Raw genomic sequence first — 20,009 nt, 5'->3', positions numbered from 1 at the left:
AGGATGAGGAGCCATACATGTAGGGATATGGATGAGGAGCCATACATACAAGGATATGGATGAGGAGCCATGCATACAAAGATGGGGATAAGGAACCACACAGACAAGGATGGGAATGAGGAACCATGCATACCAGAATAGGGATTGGGGGACAATGCATACCTGGCTTATACTCGAGTCAATATGTTTTCCCAGTTTTGTGTGGCAAAATTAGGTGCCCCGCCTTATACTCAGGTTGGCTTATACACGAATATATACGGCTTTTTGTTTTTTTTTTATAATATGAGGCCATTATACTGTACGGAGTACTATATGGGCACATTATACAATATGAAACACTATGTGGGGCCATTATACAGTATGGAGCATCGTGTGGGGCCATTATACTGTATAGAGAATTGTGTGGGGCCATTATACAGTATGGAGCACTATGTGAGGCTATTATACAGTATGGAGCACTATATGGGGCCATTATATAATTATATAGTATGGAGCATCGTGTGGGGCCATTATACTGAATGGAGCATAATGTGGGGCTGTGAAGGAAACTGGTTCCTCCAACGTCACCAATCCGTGACGTAACTACACAGGCACAGCTCTCCGACGCCCCCTTTGTCTCTCAGGCCAATAAGGGAACAGCACCTACAGCAAATGGCCGCCGGGGAGACTGCTCTGTTACCCACGCTGGGTATTCTAAGATTCGCAATCAGAATAAAAGGATCAGCCCAAGATTAACTTATGGTTTAATTGCCTTAAGGGCGCACTAGATAATTACAAGAAATATACAGTAAAAATATACCAAGAGTTACAGTCAGAGTAAAATATAACAATAATAGTACAAGGCTTAGAGGTATAAAGCTGGAGGTCAATTTACCAGGTTGAAGGTCACTTGTGGAGGCCAGGGAGCTCTGCGTTCCACAGGTACAAGACTTCTAATTGCCAGCCAGCCCCCAAAAAGCATGTGCTTGCTCCCCTCTGGCTGGCATGCCCTGTTCCTTATTTCTTCATCATCTCTCATGTCGTGTCTGCACTCTCCAAGTGTCCTCAGCTCTTAATTCTTCTGTGTCCCTCCCCCCTGTACCTGGATGGGCTAATAATCTCCACCCTCTAGCTTCCCTGCAGGATCTATTCCCAATATTTAATAAATGGAATAACTTCTCTCAGGATGATCGGATCAGTACACGGGCGGTACCAGCGCATGTGGTTTGTTCTGCCGGTCATACAGGGATGAAACCTGGACCCATTTGATCGCTGTGGGAGGCTGATCTCTATATCTCAGGTTCCAGAACCCTCAGTGACCCGGGAGTCAGGTGTGCAATTTCTTCAGGGCTATGAGGATATTTTTTATGAGCCTGTACCTCGGACGATGCATCCATAATTCATAATTTCATGTTGTAGACGGTCCGGCTGGGAAGACAATAGACGTGTATCCTGTAGCCACCTGACGTGTATGCTTTAATTGAGCCCCCAGGCACCTCCATGCACCCTGCTGGCGTGGCTTCCTCATTCAATCTTTGAAGTGCCATTTGCCTGCTACACTGGCCTAGTCCATTACCATAGTAAAGGGTCTTCATTCAGGTAGGAAAAAAGTGGGGGCTAGGAGTGCTCATGTCCCAGCAGACATGTGACACGGGGAATTCTGATAGGAGACAAAATGGTGTCAAGCCAATCTCAGACAGGGGGCACTGTATGGAGGACTATGTGGAGCCATTATACTTTATGGAGATCTATGTAGAGACAATGTACTGCATTGAGGACTTTATGCACCCATTATACTGTATGGAGGGCTGTGTGGGGTTTACAGTTGGAGAATCATACTGTGATGGGGTTCACCATTCTTTGTTGGGGGGACTGAGGGAGGGGGGGTACAGTAGGGTCATCACTGTGCGTGTGGAGTAGTTCACTATTGACATATCATACTGTGTTTGGGAGCACTTTTGTTTGCATCATACTTTTATTATCAGTTTTATTCAGGGGTTTTTTATCCTTTGTTTTTACATATTTAAATTAGGCCATTGGGACGTATTCTTTTTACTGCTGTTACTTAACATATTATATTATTCCACTATAATTCCAAAAGTTAATTAACATAGTAACATAGTAACATAGTTAGTAAGGCCGAAAAAAGACATTTGTCCATCCAGTTCAGCCTACAGTTCAGCCTATATTCCATCATAATAAATACCCAGATCTACGTCCTTCTACAGAACCTAATAATTGTATGATACAATATTGTTCTGCTCCAGGAAGACATCCAGGCCTCTCTTGAACCCCTCGACTGAGTTCGCCATCACCACCTCCTCAGGCAAGCAATTCCAGATTCTCACTGCCCTAACAGTAAAGAATCCTCTTCTATGTTGGTGGAAAAACCTTCTCTCCTCCAGACGCAAAGAATGCCCCCTTGTGCCCGTCACCTTCCTTGGTATAAACAGATCCTCAGCGAGATATTTGTATTGTCCCCTTATATACTTATACATGGTTATTAGATCGCCCCTCAGTCGTCTTTTTTCTAGACTAAATAATCCTAATTTCGCTAATCTATCTGGGTATTGTAGTTCTCCCATCCCCTTTATTAATTTTGTTGCCCTCCTTTGTACTCTCTCTAGTTCCATTATATCCTTCCTGAGCACCGGTGCCCAAAACTGGACACAGTACTCCATGTGCGGTCTAACTAGGGATTTGTACAGAGGCAGTATAATGCTCTCATCATGTGTATCCAGACCTCTTTTAATGCACCCCATGATCCTGTTTGCCTTGGCAGCTGCTGCCTGGCACTGGCTGCTCCAGGTAAGTTTATCATTAACTAGGATCCCCAAGTCCTTCTCCCTGTCAGATTTACCCAGTGGTTTCCCGTTCAGTGTGTAATGGTGATATTGATTCCCTCTTCCCATGTGTATAACCTTACATTTATCATTGTTAAACCTCATCTGCCACCTTTCAGCCCAAGTTTCCAACTTATCCAGATCCATCTGTAGCAGAATACTATCTTCTCTTGTATTAACTGCTTTACATAGTTTTGTATCATCTGCAAATATCGATATTTTACTGTGTAAACCTTCTACCAGATCATTAATGAATATGTTGAAGAGAACAGGTCCCAATACTGACCCCTGCGGTACCCCACTGGTCACAGCGACCCAGTTAGAGACTATACCATTTATAACCACCCTCTGCTTTCTATCACTAAGCCAGTTACTAACCCATTTACACACATTTTCCCCCAGACCAAGCATTCTCATTTTGTGTACCAACCTCTTGTGCGGCACGGTATCAAACGCTTTGGAAAAATCGAGATATACCACGTCCAATGACTCACCGTGGTCCAGTCTATAGCTTACCTCTTCATAAAAACTGATTAGATTGGTTTGACAGGAGCGATTTCTCATAAACCCATGCTGATATGGAGCGATTTCTCATAAACCCATGCTGATATGGAGTTAAACAGTTATTCTCATTGAGATAATCCAGAATAACATCCCTCAGAAACCCTTCAAATATTTTACCAACAATAGAGGTTAGACTTACTGGCCTATAATTTCCAGGTTCACTTTTAGAGCCCTTTTTGAATATTGGCACCACATTTGCTATGCGCCAGTCCTGCGGAACAGACCCTGTCGCTATAGAGTCCCTAAAAATAAGAAATAATGGTTTATCTATTACATTACTTAGTTCTCTTAGTACTCGTGGGTGTATGCCATCCGGACCCGGAGATTTATCTATTTTAATCTTATTTAGCCGGTTTCGCACCTCTTCTTGGGTTAGATTGGTGACCCTTAATATAGGGTTTTCATTGTTTCTTGGGATTTCACCTAGCATTTCATTTTCCACCGTGAATACCGTGGAGAAGAAGGTGTTTAATATGTTAGCTTTTTCCTCGTCATCTACAACCATTCTTTCCTCACTATTTTTTAAGGGGCCTACATTTTCAGTTTTTATTCTTTTACTATTGATATAGTTGAAGAACAGTTTGGGATTAGTTTTACTCTCCTTAGCAATGTGCTTCTCTGTTTCCTTTTTGGCAGCTTTAATTAGTTTTTTAGATAAAGTATTTTTCTCCCTATAGTTTTTTAGAGCTTCAATGGTGCCATCCTGCTTTAGTAGTGCAAATGCTTTCTTTTTACTGTTAATTGCCTGTCTTACTTCTTTGTTTAGCCACATTGGGTTTTTCCTATTGTTTTATTTGATAAGGAAAAACGTCCTCAATTTTTTTTAACAAATATCAAAGTTGGCCTGCAACTTGCAAGATTTTAACTTTAGCCTTCTGTGCATTTGAGTTTGGTACCCTGCCTTAAAGGGTTTGTTCTCATCATGAAAAAGGGTTACAATTGCAAAGAGGTTGTAAAAACAAAAATTTCAGTTTTACTTTTGATTAAAAATCCTCTCCATTCTCAAGAACAGAAATTCACTACAATTGGTGGCTAGTATCTTAGGCTTGGAGTGCGGTGCTTACAAGCTCTTTGATATTGACTCTATAGCGTGCTAATGAACGAGTTGTCTTTCTAATCTAAAACCTCAGCATTCAGGGCACTTTGCGAAAAATAAGTTGGTTTTGTATTGCAGTTTGGGCACTTGGTCTCAAAAAGGTCCGCCATCACTGGTCTATAGTCTACAAATGGGATACAGGCTATGGCCAGTCAGAAAAAGTCTACAGCCAGGCAAAAAGCTTATAGCGATATGATGGGGATGATAAGTCTCCAGTGGCATTATACTCCATATATACAAGCCTAGCTTGTAATCCACACTAATTGTTATTGGGCTCCATATACTTCTGCACCAAGGCTTCCAATATGACAAAACCAGGTACAATGCTGTATCCAGGATGGGGTCCATGGACCACACTGTCCTAGCATTAGTGCCCATATGGTTTAGACAGCAAGAACAGCTCAGCCTGATCAGAAAAGGTAACATTTTATATAAATATAGCCATTGGGAGATTTAAATGCAAGTATGAACACCGCTTAAAGGTGGCAATGTGCATTAGTCGAACGTTAAATTTCACTAGATAAACTGAAATCAATAATGGATTAATGTGTTCTGGCCTGGTCTGAAAAGAAAGCAGCCAAGTTGAAACATTTTAGTCCTATAGTTACTAGTTCACAAACACTCTTTGCAAGAACGTTTCCCAAAAAGATTGTTTGCCCTGTGGCCGGGATCACTGAAGACATATGGCGAGTTTGAATGAGTGTAATGGTTAATATAGATGAAAATATGTATGTCATCATCATGACACACCAGTTATTCAACCATTAACCTACTTTAATAAAATATATGGCATCGGAGTTCAAGCTGCCCAAGCCTCCTCTCCCGTGACCACTGTAGGGAAGTGTCCAGGGGCCCCATACACATTACATGGCTGGGCCTTCCTGCTAAAATTCGCTGCTTTGTCAGGTTTCATCGAATATATCGGGAGGGGTCGGGTTGTGTGTCTTTAGTCTTTTTTATCTTAAAATATATAAACTGATACATTCTAGATTCTCATGATAATTCACAATTTTTCCTTACTTATGAAAAGTAATTTTATTTTATGCAAGGACAACAGTAAGACATTTTATCTTGGTTTTATACATGAAGACCGCTGTGTATATGAATTGGTGTAACCATTAGAATTTCCTAAACTGTAATAGAAAGATATTTAACCCCTTAGTGACAGAGCCAATTTGGTACTTAATGACCGAGCCAATTTTTGCAATTCTGACCACTGTCACTTTATGAGGTTATAACTCTGGAACGCTTCAACGGATCCCGCTGATTCTGAGATTGTTTTTTCGTGACATATTGTACTTCATGATAGTGGTAACATTTCTTCGATATTACTTGCGATTATTTATGAAAAAAACGGAAATATGGCGAAAATTTTTAAAATTTTGCAATTTTCAAACTTTGTATTTTTATGCCCTTAAATCAGAGAGATATGTCACGAAAAATAGTTAATAAATAACATTTCCCACATGTCTACTTTACATCAGCACAATTTTGGAAACAAAATTTTTTTTTGTTAGGGAGTTATAAGGGTTAAAAGTTGACCAGCAATTTCTCATTTTTACAACACCATTTTTTTTTAGGGACCACATCACATTTGAAGTCATTTTGAGGGGTCTATATGATAGAAAATAATGAAGTGTGACACCATTCTAAAAACTACACCCCTCAAGGTTCTCAAAACCACATTCAAGAAGTTTATTAACCCTTTACGTGCTTCACAGGAACTGAAACAATGTGGAAGGAAAAAATGAACATTTAACTTTTTTTTGCAAACATCTTAATTCAGAACCATTTTTTTTATTTTCACAAGTGTAAAAACAGAAATGTAACCATAAATTTTGTTATGCAATTTCTCCTGAATACGCCAATACCCCATATGTGGGGGTAAACCACTGTTAGGGCGCACCGCAGAACTTAGAAGTGAAGGAGCGCCGTTTGACTTTTTCAATGCAGAATTGGCTGGAATTGAGATCGGACGCCATGTCACGTTTAGAGAGCCCCTGATGTGCCTAAACAGTGGAAACCCCCCACAAGTGACACCATTTTGGAAACTAGACCCCTTAAGGAACTTATCTAGATGTGTGGCGAGCACTTTGAACCCCCAAGTGCTTCACAGAAGTTTATAACGTAGAGCCGTGAAAATAAAAAAATCGCTTTTGTTTACACAAAAATGATCTTTTTGCCCACAAATTCTTATTTTCACAAGGATAACAGGAGAAATTAGACCACAAAAGTTGTTGTGCGATTTCTCCTGAATACGTCGATACCCCATATGTGAGGGTAAACCACTGTTTGGGCGCACCGCAGAGCTTGGAAGTGAAGGAGCGCCGTTTTACTTTTTCAATGTAGAATTGGCTGGAATTGAGATCGGACGCCATGTCGCGTTTGGAGAGCCCCTGATGTGCCTAAACAGTAGAAATCCCCCACAAGTGACCCCATTTTGGAAACTAGACCCCCCATGGAACTTATCTAGATGTGTGGTGAGAACCTTGAATGCCCAAGTGCTTCACAGAAGTTTATAATGCAGAGCCGTGAAAATAAAAAATATTTTTTTTTTCCACAAAAAAGATATTGTAGCCCCCAAGTTTTTATTTTTACAAGGGTAACAAGAGAAATTGGACCCCAAAAGTTGTTGTCCAATTTGTCTTGAGTATGCTGGTACCCCATATGTGGGGGTAAACCACTGTTTGGGCGCACGGCAGAGCTCGGAAGGAAGGAGCGCCGTTTTGGAATGCAGACTTTGATAGAATGGTCTGCGGGTATTATGTTGCATTTGCAGAGCCCCTGATGTACCTAACCAGTAGAAACCCTCCACAAGTGACCCCATTTTGGAAACTAGACCCCCCAAGGAACTTATCTAGATGTGTGGTGAGAACTTTGAATGCCCAAGTGCTTCACAGAAGTTTAGAATGCAGAGTCGTGAAAATAAAAAATATTTTTTTTTTCACAAAAAAGATTTTGTAGCCCCCAAGTTTTTATTTTCACAAGGGTAACAAGAGAAATTGGACCCCAGGAGTTGTTGTCCAATTTATCCCCAGTACGCTGATGCCCCATATGTGGGGGTAACCCACTGTTTGGGCGCACGGCAGAGCTCAGAAGGGAGGGAGCACCATTTGACTTTTTGAGCGCAAAATTGGCTGTCGTGTTTGGAGACCCCCTGATGTACCTAAACAGTGGAAACCCCCCAATTCTAGCTCCAACCCCTAACCCTAATCCCAACCTGATCCATAATCCTAATCACTAACCCTAACCATAATCACAACCCTTACCCCAAAACAACCCTAATGTCAACCCTAACCATAACCCTAATCAAAACCCTAAATCCAACACACCCCTAATCCTAATCTCAACCCTAACCTCAAACCTAACCCTAATCCCAATACACCCCTAATCACAACCCTAACCTTAACCCTAATCCCAAACCTAACCCTAATCCCAAGCGTAACCCTAATGCCAACCCTAACCCTAATACCAACCCTAATCCAAACCCTAAACCTAATCCCAGCTCTAACCCTAACTTTAGCCCCAACCCTAGCCCTAACTTTAGCCCCAACCCTAACCCTAGCCCTAAGGCTACTTTCACACTTGCGTTGTTTGGCATTCCGTCGCAATCCGTCGTTTTGGACAAGAAACGGATCCTGCAAATGTGCCCGCAGGATGCGTTTTTTGCACATAGTATTGCCGACGGATCGTGACGGATGGCCACACGTCGCGTCCGTCGTGCACTGGATCAGTTGTGTTTTGGCGGAGCGTCGGCACAAAAAAAACATTCAATGAAACGTTTTTTTGTACGTCGCATCCGCCATTTCTGACCGCGCATGCGTGGCCGTAACTCCGCCCCCTCCTCCCCAGGACATAGATTGGGCAGCGGATGCGTTGAAAAACTACAGCTGCTGCCCACGTTGTGCACAATTTTCACAACGTGCGTCGGTATGTCGGGCCGACGCATTGCGACGGCCCCGTACCGACGTAAGTGTGAAAGAAGCCTAACCCTAAATTTAGCCCCAACCCTAAATTTAGCCCCAACCCTAACCCTAAATTTAGCCCCAACCCTAACCCTAACCCTACCCCTAACCTAACCCTACCCCTAACCTAACCTAACCCTAGCCGTAACCCTACCCCTAACCCTAACCTAACCCTACCCCTAACCGTAACCCTACCCCCAACCTAACCCTAGCCCTACCCCTAACCTAACCCTAGCCCTAACCCTACCCCTAACCTAACCCTAGCCGTAACCCTACCCCTACCCTAACCCTACCCCTAACCCTACCCCTAACCTAACCCTAGCCCTAACCTAACCCTAGCCGTAACCCTACCCCTACCCTAACCCTACCCCTACCCCTAACCCTAACCCTACCCCTACCCCTAACCCTACCCCTAACCCTAACCCTACCCCTAACCCTAATTTTAGCCCTAACCGCTGTTCTCCTGCCGGCCGGCAGATGGAGACAGATGGCGGGCGCACTGGGCATGCGTCCGCCATGTTCTTCTGCCGGCGGCCAGGAGGAGCAGCAAGAGGATCCAGGGACCTAGGTGAGTATGATAGGGTCCCCGAATCCCCCTATTTCTCTGTCCTCTGATGTGCGATCACATCAGAGGACAGAGAATTACACTTTACTTTTTTTTTTTTTTTTTTTTTTGCGGTCGCCGGTAAGCAGTTAATTACCGGCGATCGCAAAACAGGGGTCGCTAAAACCGACCCCCGATCATGCTCTTTGGGGTCTCGGCTACCCCAGGCAGCCGAGACCCCAAAGATTCTCCCGGTGCCGGCCGGCGGGCGCACTGCGCATGCGCCCGCCATTTTGAAGATGGCGGCGCCCACCGGGAGACACAAGGAGCATCGGGGGAGCTAGGTGAGTATTGGGGGGCCACCTGGGACCCCTTTTCTCTGTCCTCCGATGTGCGATCACATCGGAGGACAGAGAAATTAAAAAGAGATCGCTTTTTTTTTTTTTCTTTTTTTTTTTTTTGCGATCGCCGGTAAACGGTTAATTACCGGCGATCGCAAATGCGGGGAGGGTTAAAAAAACCCCGAATCATGTTCTCTGGGGTCTCGGCTACCCTCGGCAGCCGAGACCCCGGAGAAAATCGGCCTGTGGGGGGCGCTATACACTTTTTCCACAGCGCCGTTAATTAACGGCGCTGTGGTTTAAGTACCCTTAGCGGCCGCCGTTAAAAGGCGTATCGGCGGTCGCTAAGGGGTTAATTTCATAAATGGGTATAGCAGTTGGAATCACTGGGAAAATGTAGATACAATACCATACCTTATCATGGTTGCCAAATTAAAGGGAAGGTGCCACCAGTTTTCTCGTATTTTGTTTTTTTGTGAAATTAAGCTTAAAATAGTAATTAAAATGTATTAATGCAATGTTTGCACTGTTTGCAAACATTTCTATATGAAAAATATTATATATTTTTCTACAAATATACATATTTACCACTAGGGGGAGCATTTTCCGTTTTAGACCTCAAGCAGCTATAGTAAGATTTAGCAGCTCTGCCCCAGGGATATTAGACCACCCAAAAGGGGAGGGAAATGGTCAGCAGTTACTGCCCCAACAGTAAGTATGAAGAGCAGCATCACAGGGCAGCACCATTTTGTGTGTGACTGCCCTGTGACCTGCTATCACCAGCAGTTACTGCATCAGAGTGACAGCTTGTTTACAGAGGAGCAGAACACAGTGGGCTCAGCAGCATCTGGACCCAAGAAGAGTGAAGACATGTGGTGTGCATGGAGCAGCATTAGGAGCTGTCTGGGAGCTCCAGCTCTGCAGTGAATAGGATAGGCCATGGATATTGCCCCCCCCCAGGCTACAAATACCAGTCCGCAGCCGCCCCAGAAATGGCGCATCTGTAAGATGCGCCAATTCCGGCACTTAGCCCCTCTCTTCCCACTCCCGTGTAGCGGTGGGATATGGGGTAATGAAGGGTTAATGTCACCTTGCTATTGTAAGGTGACATTAAGCCGGGTTAATAACAGAGAGGCGTCAATAAGACGCCTATCCGTTATTAATCCAATACTAAGAAAGGGTTAAAAAAAAACACGCACACATTAGGAAAAAAGTATTTTAATATTCTTCATTTCACCATACTTACCATACTTCAGCGCCTGCAAAAAACGTAAAATAATAAACCGTATACTACCTATCCGCCGTAGTCCAATTAATATCGAGTGTCCCACGACGATCTCCCCTATAGAACAGTGACATCGGGTGATGTCACTGCTCTATGGGACCTTCAGTGACACATTGACAGGAGACAATGCCTCCTACAGTGCATCACTGAGAGGTTACCTTAGGACAAGGTCTCACTTTATGGCAATTGCTGCCTGGGAAAATTTTTCATACACCAATGGCATAAAGTGAGACTAGGGACTTTTTTTTTTACAGCGGCGGAGGAATACAGTGGTGGAAGGATACCTTCCTGCTGTCATTGTGTTGTGTTCCTGGAGCCCCTAGAGAGCAGTCGCATTATCTGATGCTGCTGCTCTCCACGGGAGATCGTCGTGGGACACTCGTGGATTTCTGCGGACAGGGAGTATATTGGTTGTTTGTTTTTTTAATATTTTTTTTACAGATGACACTGGCTTCGGGGAACAAAGTGACAAGTAATGGTGAGTATGAACTCTATGTTTAATGTACTGCATGTCTATATGTATGTAATGTATGAATGTATTGTATGTGGCATGTATGTGGCATGTATGTATGGAGTATTTTTTTTTTTTCATTCAACACATTAGCCGGATGATGGGACTATTACTGTCCCATAATTGGCTAATGTGTCAATCACTGTCATTGTAGCAGGCATCGTCCGATAGGACTTGTAGTCCCATCGGACGATGCTTGCATACACGCATAGAGACCCCCCCACGCCGTACAGAGATCCCCCACGCCGCACCGAGACTCCCCCACGCCGCAGAGACCCCCCACGCCGCACAGAGACCCCCCACGCCGCACAGAGACCCCCCCACGCCGCACAGAGACCTCCCCACGCCGCACAGAGAGCCCCCCCGCCGCACAGAGACCCCCCCATGCCGCACAGAGACTCCCCACGCCGCACAGAGACCCCCCATGCCGCACAGAGACCCCCCATGCCGCACAGAGACCCCCCACGCCGCACAGAGACCCCCCCACGCCGCACAGACACCCCCCATGCCGCACAGAGACCCCCCCACGCCGCACAGAAACCCCCCATGCCGCACAGAGACCTCCCCACGCCGCACAGAGACCCCCCATGCCGCACAGAGACCCCCCACGCCGCACAGAAACCCCCCACGCCGCACAGAGACCCCCCCACGCCGCACAGAAACCCCCCATGCCGCACAGAGACCTCCCCACGCCGCACAGAGAGCCCCCCCCGCCGCACAGAGACCCCCCCACGCCGCACAGAGACTCCCCACGCCGCACAGAGACCCCCTCACGCCGCACAGAGACCCCCCATGCCGCACAGAGACCCCCCACGCCGCACAGAGACCCCCCCACGCCGCACAGAAACCCCCCATGCCGCACAGAGACCCCCCCACGCCGCACAGAGAGGGAGAGTGACACAGGGGGAGAGTGCAGTTTACCGGAGATCACTGGGACTGTGTGCAAGTGGGGAGGCGGAGACAGAGCAGGAGAAGCACACAGGGCAGCGTGTGAGAGCAGAGGATGTCTGCCCAGAACCTGCAGTGCCTGAAGTACAGAGGAGCAGTGAGGGCTTCTTCTCTCCTGTGATAGAGAGCAAGTGGAGCTCGGCAGATAGCACAGGGCTCTAATAAAATGGCAGCTAGTCACACCTACAGCAGTGAGTTGTGCAGCCCCCAGAGGCGTGCCCAGCTCACTGCTAATGCTGCTGCAATGTTACAGATAGGGTCCGAGCCGGTCTATTATCTCCTATGTCCATGGGGTGCCGTAATCTGACACTGATAGTGACGTACTACTGCTGCTGCAAAACCAAGATGTCAGCCCCCAGTGCATTCTTTCTACTCATATATCACACGAAATCTGTTTTACATGCATTCAAATCTGGGTTATAACAGCATGTTATGCTACATTACATTGATTAATTAATGATCTACAAACGCGGTACCTTCCCTTTAAAGGGTTTCTCGAGACGTCCAACACAATTCCTAAATATAGATTAACTTGTGGGAATACAGTGAACCCCAGGAGTGGCGGCACACAATAGAAAGTGCACATACCTGGGGTCAGAAATCCTTTGCTTGGATTCGCTCGGAGCCATTGCTTGCTGTACGACCGTTCGTCCAGCTTACTTATGAATTCATACTGACATGCCACCTGCCCATCATTATGAATAGTGAATGTCTGGACTTGTAGCTGCATGTACTTCACATCCTTAAAGGAAAACTGTGGAATAGATGACACATCAGAATGCTGAGTTTCCTTTATCAGTAACGCTCATCTATTGTTTCACTGTGTATGTGTGGGCATGGTATAGAAAACAAAGAAAAATTATGAAAGAAGTCTACAATCATGTTATGAATGACAAGTTTGATATGAGGTTATGGGCAGCCATCCTTAGCATGAATTAGTATTCTGTACCTAAATCACTAAACAGAAACATTTAAAAGAAACCTAAAAGTAGACAACCCCTTTAAATGCATACATCCCCCAAGTCAACATCAGAAAAGCTTAATCTCACCTTCTGCATCAGCGCCATAACAGCAATGTCGGAAGCGGGTCTCCTAGTGCTCCTGTGACACTGGCCACAGTGCTCACGTCACATAATCAGTGGTAGCTGATCGGCTGCTGCTCATCAATATTTCGCCAGATCAGATGTCCAGTCTGATGAAATAGTAATGGAGATCCAGTGCAGACAGACATTGCTGGAACAGCACCAGTGCGGAAGGAAAGAACAAGATTTTATTTTCCTAGGGGAACTCGGGCATTTAACAAGAAGCTGTCCAAGCAGTGGACTATCCCTCTAAAACTTGACCTGAAAAAGTCAATCATTTCCTTTCTATTATCTTTAGTAGAAGTGTATGCTTATGTACATTTATATGTCATTCACGCTAGCAGTTGCACACTATGTAGAAAGCCATGTAAGATGGGTGGCCATGTTATCTTCTTCCAACCTCAGCAAGATTGTTTTATTTTTCTATTCCAGTTTTTCATCCCTGCATTCCAAGAACCATGACCTTTTGCCACTGTACGATGCTGCAATCATACATGAGTATTGTAATTCTCAACATGACAGGCAGGCTGCACATTAGATCTGCGCCTTGTCCATGCACATATCTGTTATATACAGTGCAGAATTATTAGGCAGTGAGTATTCTGACCATATCATTTTTATGTACATTTTCCAACTCCAAGCAGAATAAACTTGAAAGCTTATTGGATGAAGCAGATCAGGTGATGTGCATTTGTGTAATAAGGGGGGTGAGGCCTAAGGATATTAGCATCCTTTACCAAGGTGTGCAGAATTATTCGGCAATTTGTTTTCTTTAGGAAAACAAGAGCCAAAAAAGATATTTAATTGTCACTGAAAAATCAAAAATTAATACAATTTTTTTCAGAGGGATGCAACACTCTTGAAATTGCAAAAATGATTATGTTTTGCTTATATAGTGCCATCATATTCCATAGTAGCACATAATACAGACATTATAATCGCTGTCTCCATTGGGTCTCACAATCTAAATTCCCTATCAGTATAGAGTGTGGGAAGAAACCAGAAAACCCGTAGGAAACACACACACACACAGGGAGAACATACAAACTTCTTGCAGATTTTGTCCTTAGCAAGATTTGAACCAAGGACCCCGGCGCAACAGTGCTAACCACTCAGCCACCATGCTGCCCTAAGATATTGGGGTGTGATCACAGAAGCATCAAAGGTTTTGGTACCACAGGGTCACAAAATAATGTTTAAAAATACCGTAGATGCACATTAACTGCCAACGACTTCAGAAGGATCAAATGTGGAGCGACAAAGAATATGTTAGCATATTTCATAACTGCAACTTCCCTGGAGAGCCCAGAAGTATAAGGTGTTCAGTGGTCAGAGACAAGGCCAAGGTAAGATAGGCTGAAATCCAACCACCACTGATCAAGACACTGATGTTGAAATGTCAAGACTGGGCCAAGAAATATCTCAAGACATTATGGACAGATGAGATGAGAGTGAATCTTGATGGACCAGATGGACGGGCCCATGGATTAGTAATGGGCACAGCCCTCCACTTCGACTCAGATACCAGCAAGGTGAAGGTGGGGTACTATGGTCTGGTATTATTAAAGATGAGCTATTTGAACCTTTACAGGTTGCAGATGGTCTCAATATCAACTCCCAAACCTACTGCCAGTTTTTAAAAAATACTTTCTTCTATTAGTGGTACAGGAAAAAGTTTGCATCTTTCAAGAAAACCACTATTTTGGTGTACAACAATGCATTGAAGTCTCCACTGCTTGTCTAGCAATTTCTTGGCCCAGTCTTGATGTTTTAACTTCAGTGTCTTGATCAATGGTGGTAAGCAGTAGTGTAGCTACCGGGGGGCAGAGAGTGCGGGCGCCCCGGGCCCGGTGCTCTGAGGGGACCCACCCGGAGCTACGCTACTGTAACTGTACATTCCTTCTCCCATTATCCCCCTGTCAGTGTCGGGGTCTGACGTTGCCGACACTGACAGCGCGCGCCATGACGTCACTGCCCGGCGCCTGCTGTCAGGAGTTCAGCGGGAGCAGCGCAGGAACCAGGATGAAGAGAGATGGGTATTTATTTATTTTTTATGCGTGCTGCTGCCTTATTACAGGGTCTGCCTATGGGGGGCTGCCTTATTACAGGGTCTGCCTATGGGGGTGCTGCCTTATTACAGGGTCTGACTATGAGGGTGCTGCCTTATTACAGAGTCTGCCGCCTTATTACAGGGTCTGCCTATGGGGGTGCTGCCTTTTTACAGGGTCTGACTATGGGGGCTGCCTTATTACAGGGTCTGACTATGGGGGTGCCGCCTTATTACAGGGTCTGACTATGGGGGTGCCGCCTTATTACAGGGTCTGCCTATGGGGCTGCCTTTTTACAGGGTCTGCCTATGGGGGTGCTGCCTTATACTACAGAGTCTGCCTCTAGGGGGTTGCCTTATTACAGTGTCTGCCTATGGGGGCTGCCGTATGCTATAGTCTGCCTATGGGGAGTGCATTATACTATATTGTGGACTATTTGGTGCATTATGCTATTGTATATGGAGGCTGTCTAGGGGGCCATCATACAGTATGGAGATTACAGTGTGGGGGGTCATTATACAGTGTTGGAGCCATCAAACAGTTTGGGGGCTACTAAGGAGTCAGTATACTGTGTGGGTGCATTATACTGTGTATAAGAGAGCATTATACTGTGTATAGGGGAGCTGTACAGGGGGAGACTCGGGGCATTATTAAATGTAAAGTGGGCACTTATTGCTATAGGGGAACTCAGGTTACTATGGCTATCAAAGGAGCACACAGGGCAATATTACTTTCTAGGGGGCAAAATATGGGCACTGTTTTCTATGGAACTTGCACCTGGCATTACTATATTGTAGAGAGTTGCTTTAGAATTTAGAGGGCACAGAGAACCACACAGCAAGTGCAGTAATAGGGACACATAAGGCAGCATTGGCTCAGTATTGTGGTATCAGGGGCAGTAATAGGGTCACATACGGCAGCAGTGGCTCAGTATTGGGGTATCAGGGGCAGTAATAGGGACACATACGGCAGCAGCGGCTCAGTATCGGGGTATCAGGTGCCGTAATAGAGACACATACGGCAGCAGAGGCTCAGTATTGAGGTATCAGGGGCAGTAATAGGGACACATACGGCAGCAGCGGCTAGGTATTGGGGTATCAGGGGCAGTAATAGGGACACATATGGCAGCAGCGGCTCAGTATCGGGGTATCAGGTGCAGTAATAGGGACACATACGGCAGCAGTGGCTCAGTATTGGGGTATCAGGTGCAGTAATAGGGACACATATGGCAGCAGCGGCTCAGTATTGAGGTATCAGGGGCAGTAATAGGGTCACATACTGCAGCAGAGGCGCAGTATTGGGGTATCAGGGGCAGTAATAGGGACACATACGGCAGCAGCGGCTCAGTATCGGGGTATCAGGTGCAGTAATAGAGACACATACGGCAGCAGAGGCTCAGTATTGAGGTATCAGGGGCAGTAATAGGGACACATACGGCAGCAGCGGCTAGGTATTGGGGTATCAGGTGCAGTAATAGGGACACATATGGCAGCAGCGGCTCAGTATTGAGGTATCAGGGGCAGTAATAGGGACACATACGGCAGCAGTGGCTCAGTATTGGGGTATCAGGTGCAGTAATAGGGACACATATGGCAGCAGCGGCTCAGTATTGAGGTATCAGGGGCAGTAATAGGGTCACATACGGCAGCAGTGGCTCAGTATTGGGGTATCAGGTGCAGTAATAGGGACACATATGGCAGCAGCGGCTCAGTATTGAGGTATCAGGGGCAGTAATAGGGTCACATACTGCAGCAGAGGCGCAGTATTGGGGTATCAGGGGCAGTAATAGGGACACATACGGCAGCAGAGGTGCAGTATTGGGGCATCCCTCTGTAAGACTAAACATTTTTTTACTTTTCAGATTCAGTTAAATCTCTTCTTCGTCTGAGGAAAACAAGCTGCCTACGAATTATGCACACTTTAACCCCTTAATGACCACCAATACGCCTTTTAACTGACCTGAGATATAAGAGACTTATATCCCCATTCAGGTGACAATCCAGCAGCTGTTGGCTGTACACTATAGCTGACAACTTGCTGCATCAGCCATTATCAGTGTTTGCACCATCTATCTCTGTTTAACCCCTTAGATGCTGCTGTCAATAGTGACTACATCATTATAAATGGTTAACAGAGTGTGGGGGCTTCCTCTTTATCCCATTTGGTGGTCTCAGATCATGATTGTGTGGTCCTGATGTTTGTCATGGCAATTCATGACCAAATAGTGGCCTTAGAGTCTGACGGCTGTAGTAATCTGTTCAGAAGTTAGAGACATTTAGGTGGTAAAAATACACATTTTCATTTTTCTCATGCCACTTTGCATTAATTCCTGAAAATCACCCGAAGGGTTAAAAAACTACCTGACAGCAGTTTTCAATATGTCAGGGTGTGCTGTTTTTAAAATGGTATCACTTGTGGGGATTTCCCTATATATAGGACTCCCAAATTCACTTCAAACATGGATAGGTCCCTAAAAAAATACATTTTGCAAATTTCCTTGAAAAAAATTAAATTGTTGCTACATTTTTAAACCTCCTAAAATGCTAACAAAATAAAATAACATTTTGCAAATGGTGCTGATGTAAAGCAGACATGTGGGAAATATTATTTATTAATGTTTTGCTGTGGTATGACTATCGGGATTAAAGGGATAATCATTCAAAGTTTGAAAATTGCTAATTTTTTAACATTTTTTTCAAATTTCTGATATTTTTTATAAATAAACACAAAACATATCAACGTAAATTTACCATTATCATAAAGTATAATGTGTCACGAAAAAACAATCTCAAAATCACTGGGATTTGTTGAAGCATTGCAGAGTTATTACCACATAAAGTGACACTGGTCAGATTTCAAAAATTTGGCTCTGTCACTAAGGGGTTAAGCCTTACCCTCCTTCATTACACAAATACACATCACATGATCTGCTGCATCCAATAAGCATTCAAGTTTAGAGAAAGGAAATCCAAATTAAAAATGATGATATGGTCAGAATACCCACTAGCCTAATAATGTTGCACACAGTGTATACCGATCTAGCGAGTGCAAGCTCTGCAGCAGAAATGGTGTAACTGCAGAGGGCCGAGATAATGCCCATAGTAGTCATTTAACCCTTTGAATGCTGCAGCCAAAAGCAACCAAAGCTTCTTAGTGGTCCTCTTGCTCTGCCACACACACACACAATTTGCCACAGCATTTAGGTTGCAAACAGAGCTGTCTTCAATTTTCTGCATTTTTTTTTAACTAAATCCAAAACAAATCTGCCACAGTACTAAAAAATCCAACATATACAAACCACCATATTGCTCCTTACTAATATACCTCTCGCTGAGATAAAGTAGCTGAAGGAATGCAGTCATTTTCCAGCTTGTCCAAAGAACGGACAATTTCTTCAAACGTTTTTCTATATAGCTCTTCATTAACCACTTTTGCCTGCACAGATAAAAGATCGTAAACATATTGTGTTCATCTACTATTAAATTGGTAAGAGTTTATATATATATATATATATATATATATATATATATATATATATATATATATATATATATATATATATATATTTTTTTTTTTTTTATAAACCTCAACTTTATCTTGACTATGGATAAAGAAAAAAAAAATCTCTAAAGCTGCCATTGTTTTTGGACTATTCTATTAAAATTATCTATTGGCTACAAGCGATTCCCCATGAGACATTTGTAGCATGTCCACAGAATTTCGGAACGTGTCCCATAGGTGGAATTCAGAACTCTGCTCGTCTACCTCTTGTGAGATAGCGCTCCCTGGGTGTGTTGGGAACACTCGCTTGGCAGCGGGATTATTAAAGCACACATGAACGTTTTCTCACATAAACAGTCTATTTGGTTTATTAACTCCGCATAAACCACATAAAGTCCATGTCATTACATCCGCGAACATATCATGACCACCAATCTGTTCATGTAGCAGATAAACCTCTCTGCCGTATGTTACAACCCCCTTTGCCTGGGGTTACCTTCCAGGAGCGCCGCTCCTCAAGCTGACTCCATGTTGTCCTGGCTTTGCCAACACTGAAGCCGTCTTACGCTCTGCAGGTACATGGTCTCACCAGGTGCTACTCAGGAAGTCTAGCCTATCCATTGCTAAGACCTTCCAACACCGATCTTCAGTCCATGGCCTCACCATGTGCTTCCAGGAATCCAGTCCACTCCAGGACTTCACATTCTGAACATTCAGGTCCATCCACTCTGAACCATGAGACCAAACCCTGGTCACATTATGTAGCTGTAACCACCCCCATAGGTGGGAGATGTGTGTGGTTAGTCAGTCTCGCCCAGCTCTCCCGACTAACCCTGCAAACCTCCCTTTTAACTATGCAAATACTTGTGGGACTACAGGTCCCAGAACAACATTACTACAGGCTTACAGCGCAGACTCCTTCTGCGACACATACCGGCCATTTACAATCATGCCGGACACTGTTTCATTATCACCATTACAAATACGCCTCCTTGAGTATCCTGAGGAGCACATACAGCGCCCCCTGGCTGTAACATGGGTCACTGCATCACCCTCTGTAACTCCATTAGACTTCAACAGAGCAAGAGAACCATGTTTCCATTCATCTCTTACTTACGGTATATGCTAATTTCTCAGACAGACATTCATGACATATCAGTGGAAGTCTGTACGTTGACACTTTCAATGATCCTTAAATTGAAGTCACATAGTTGCTGGTTGACCATTTGGCCTCCAGACTCTTGCCTTAGGCAGTGGTCACAGCCGCTGGAGTGCTCAGACCTGACAGTAATGGCATATCAC

General features: G+C 44.5%; 1 protein-coding gene across 7 annotated transcripts in view; it reads right to left on the bottom strand.

Moving 5' to 3' along the window:
* The window catches only part of INPP5B (inositol polyphosphate-5-phosphatase B), a 299,917-nt gene that overhangs the window by 20,984 nt on the left and 258,924 nt on the right, over positions 1–20,009 (bottom strand). For all 7 annotated transcript variants that reach the window (XM_069757108.1, XM_069757101.1, XM_069757102.1 and 4 more), the window contains 2 exons: positions 18,531–18,641; positions 12,665–12,830 (listed from right to left, as the gene is read on the bottom strand). In XM_069757108.1, the coding sequence (XP_069613209.1) occupies positions 12,665–12,830; positions 18,531–18,641 (277 nt within the window). The remainder of the gene's footprint in view (positions 1–12,664; positions 12,831–18,530; positions 18,642–20,009) is intronic.

This window comes from Ranitomeya imitator, chromosome 3 (assembly GCF_032444005.1).
Source record: "Ranitomeya imitator isolate aRanImi1 chromosome 3, aRanImi1.pri, whole genome shotgun sequence".
Lineage (NCBI taxonomy): Eukaryota > Metazoa > Chordata > Amphibia > Anura > Dendrobatidae > Ranitomeya > Ranitomeya imitator.
This window is presented reverse-complemented; position numbering and strand designations above follow the sequence as displayed.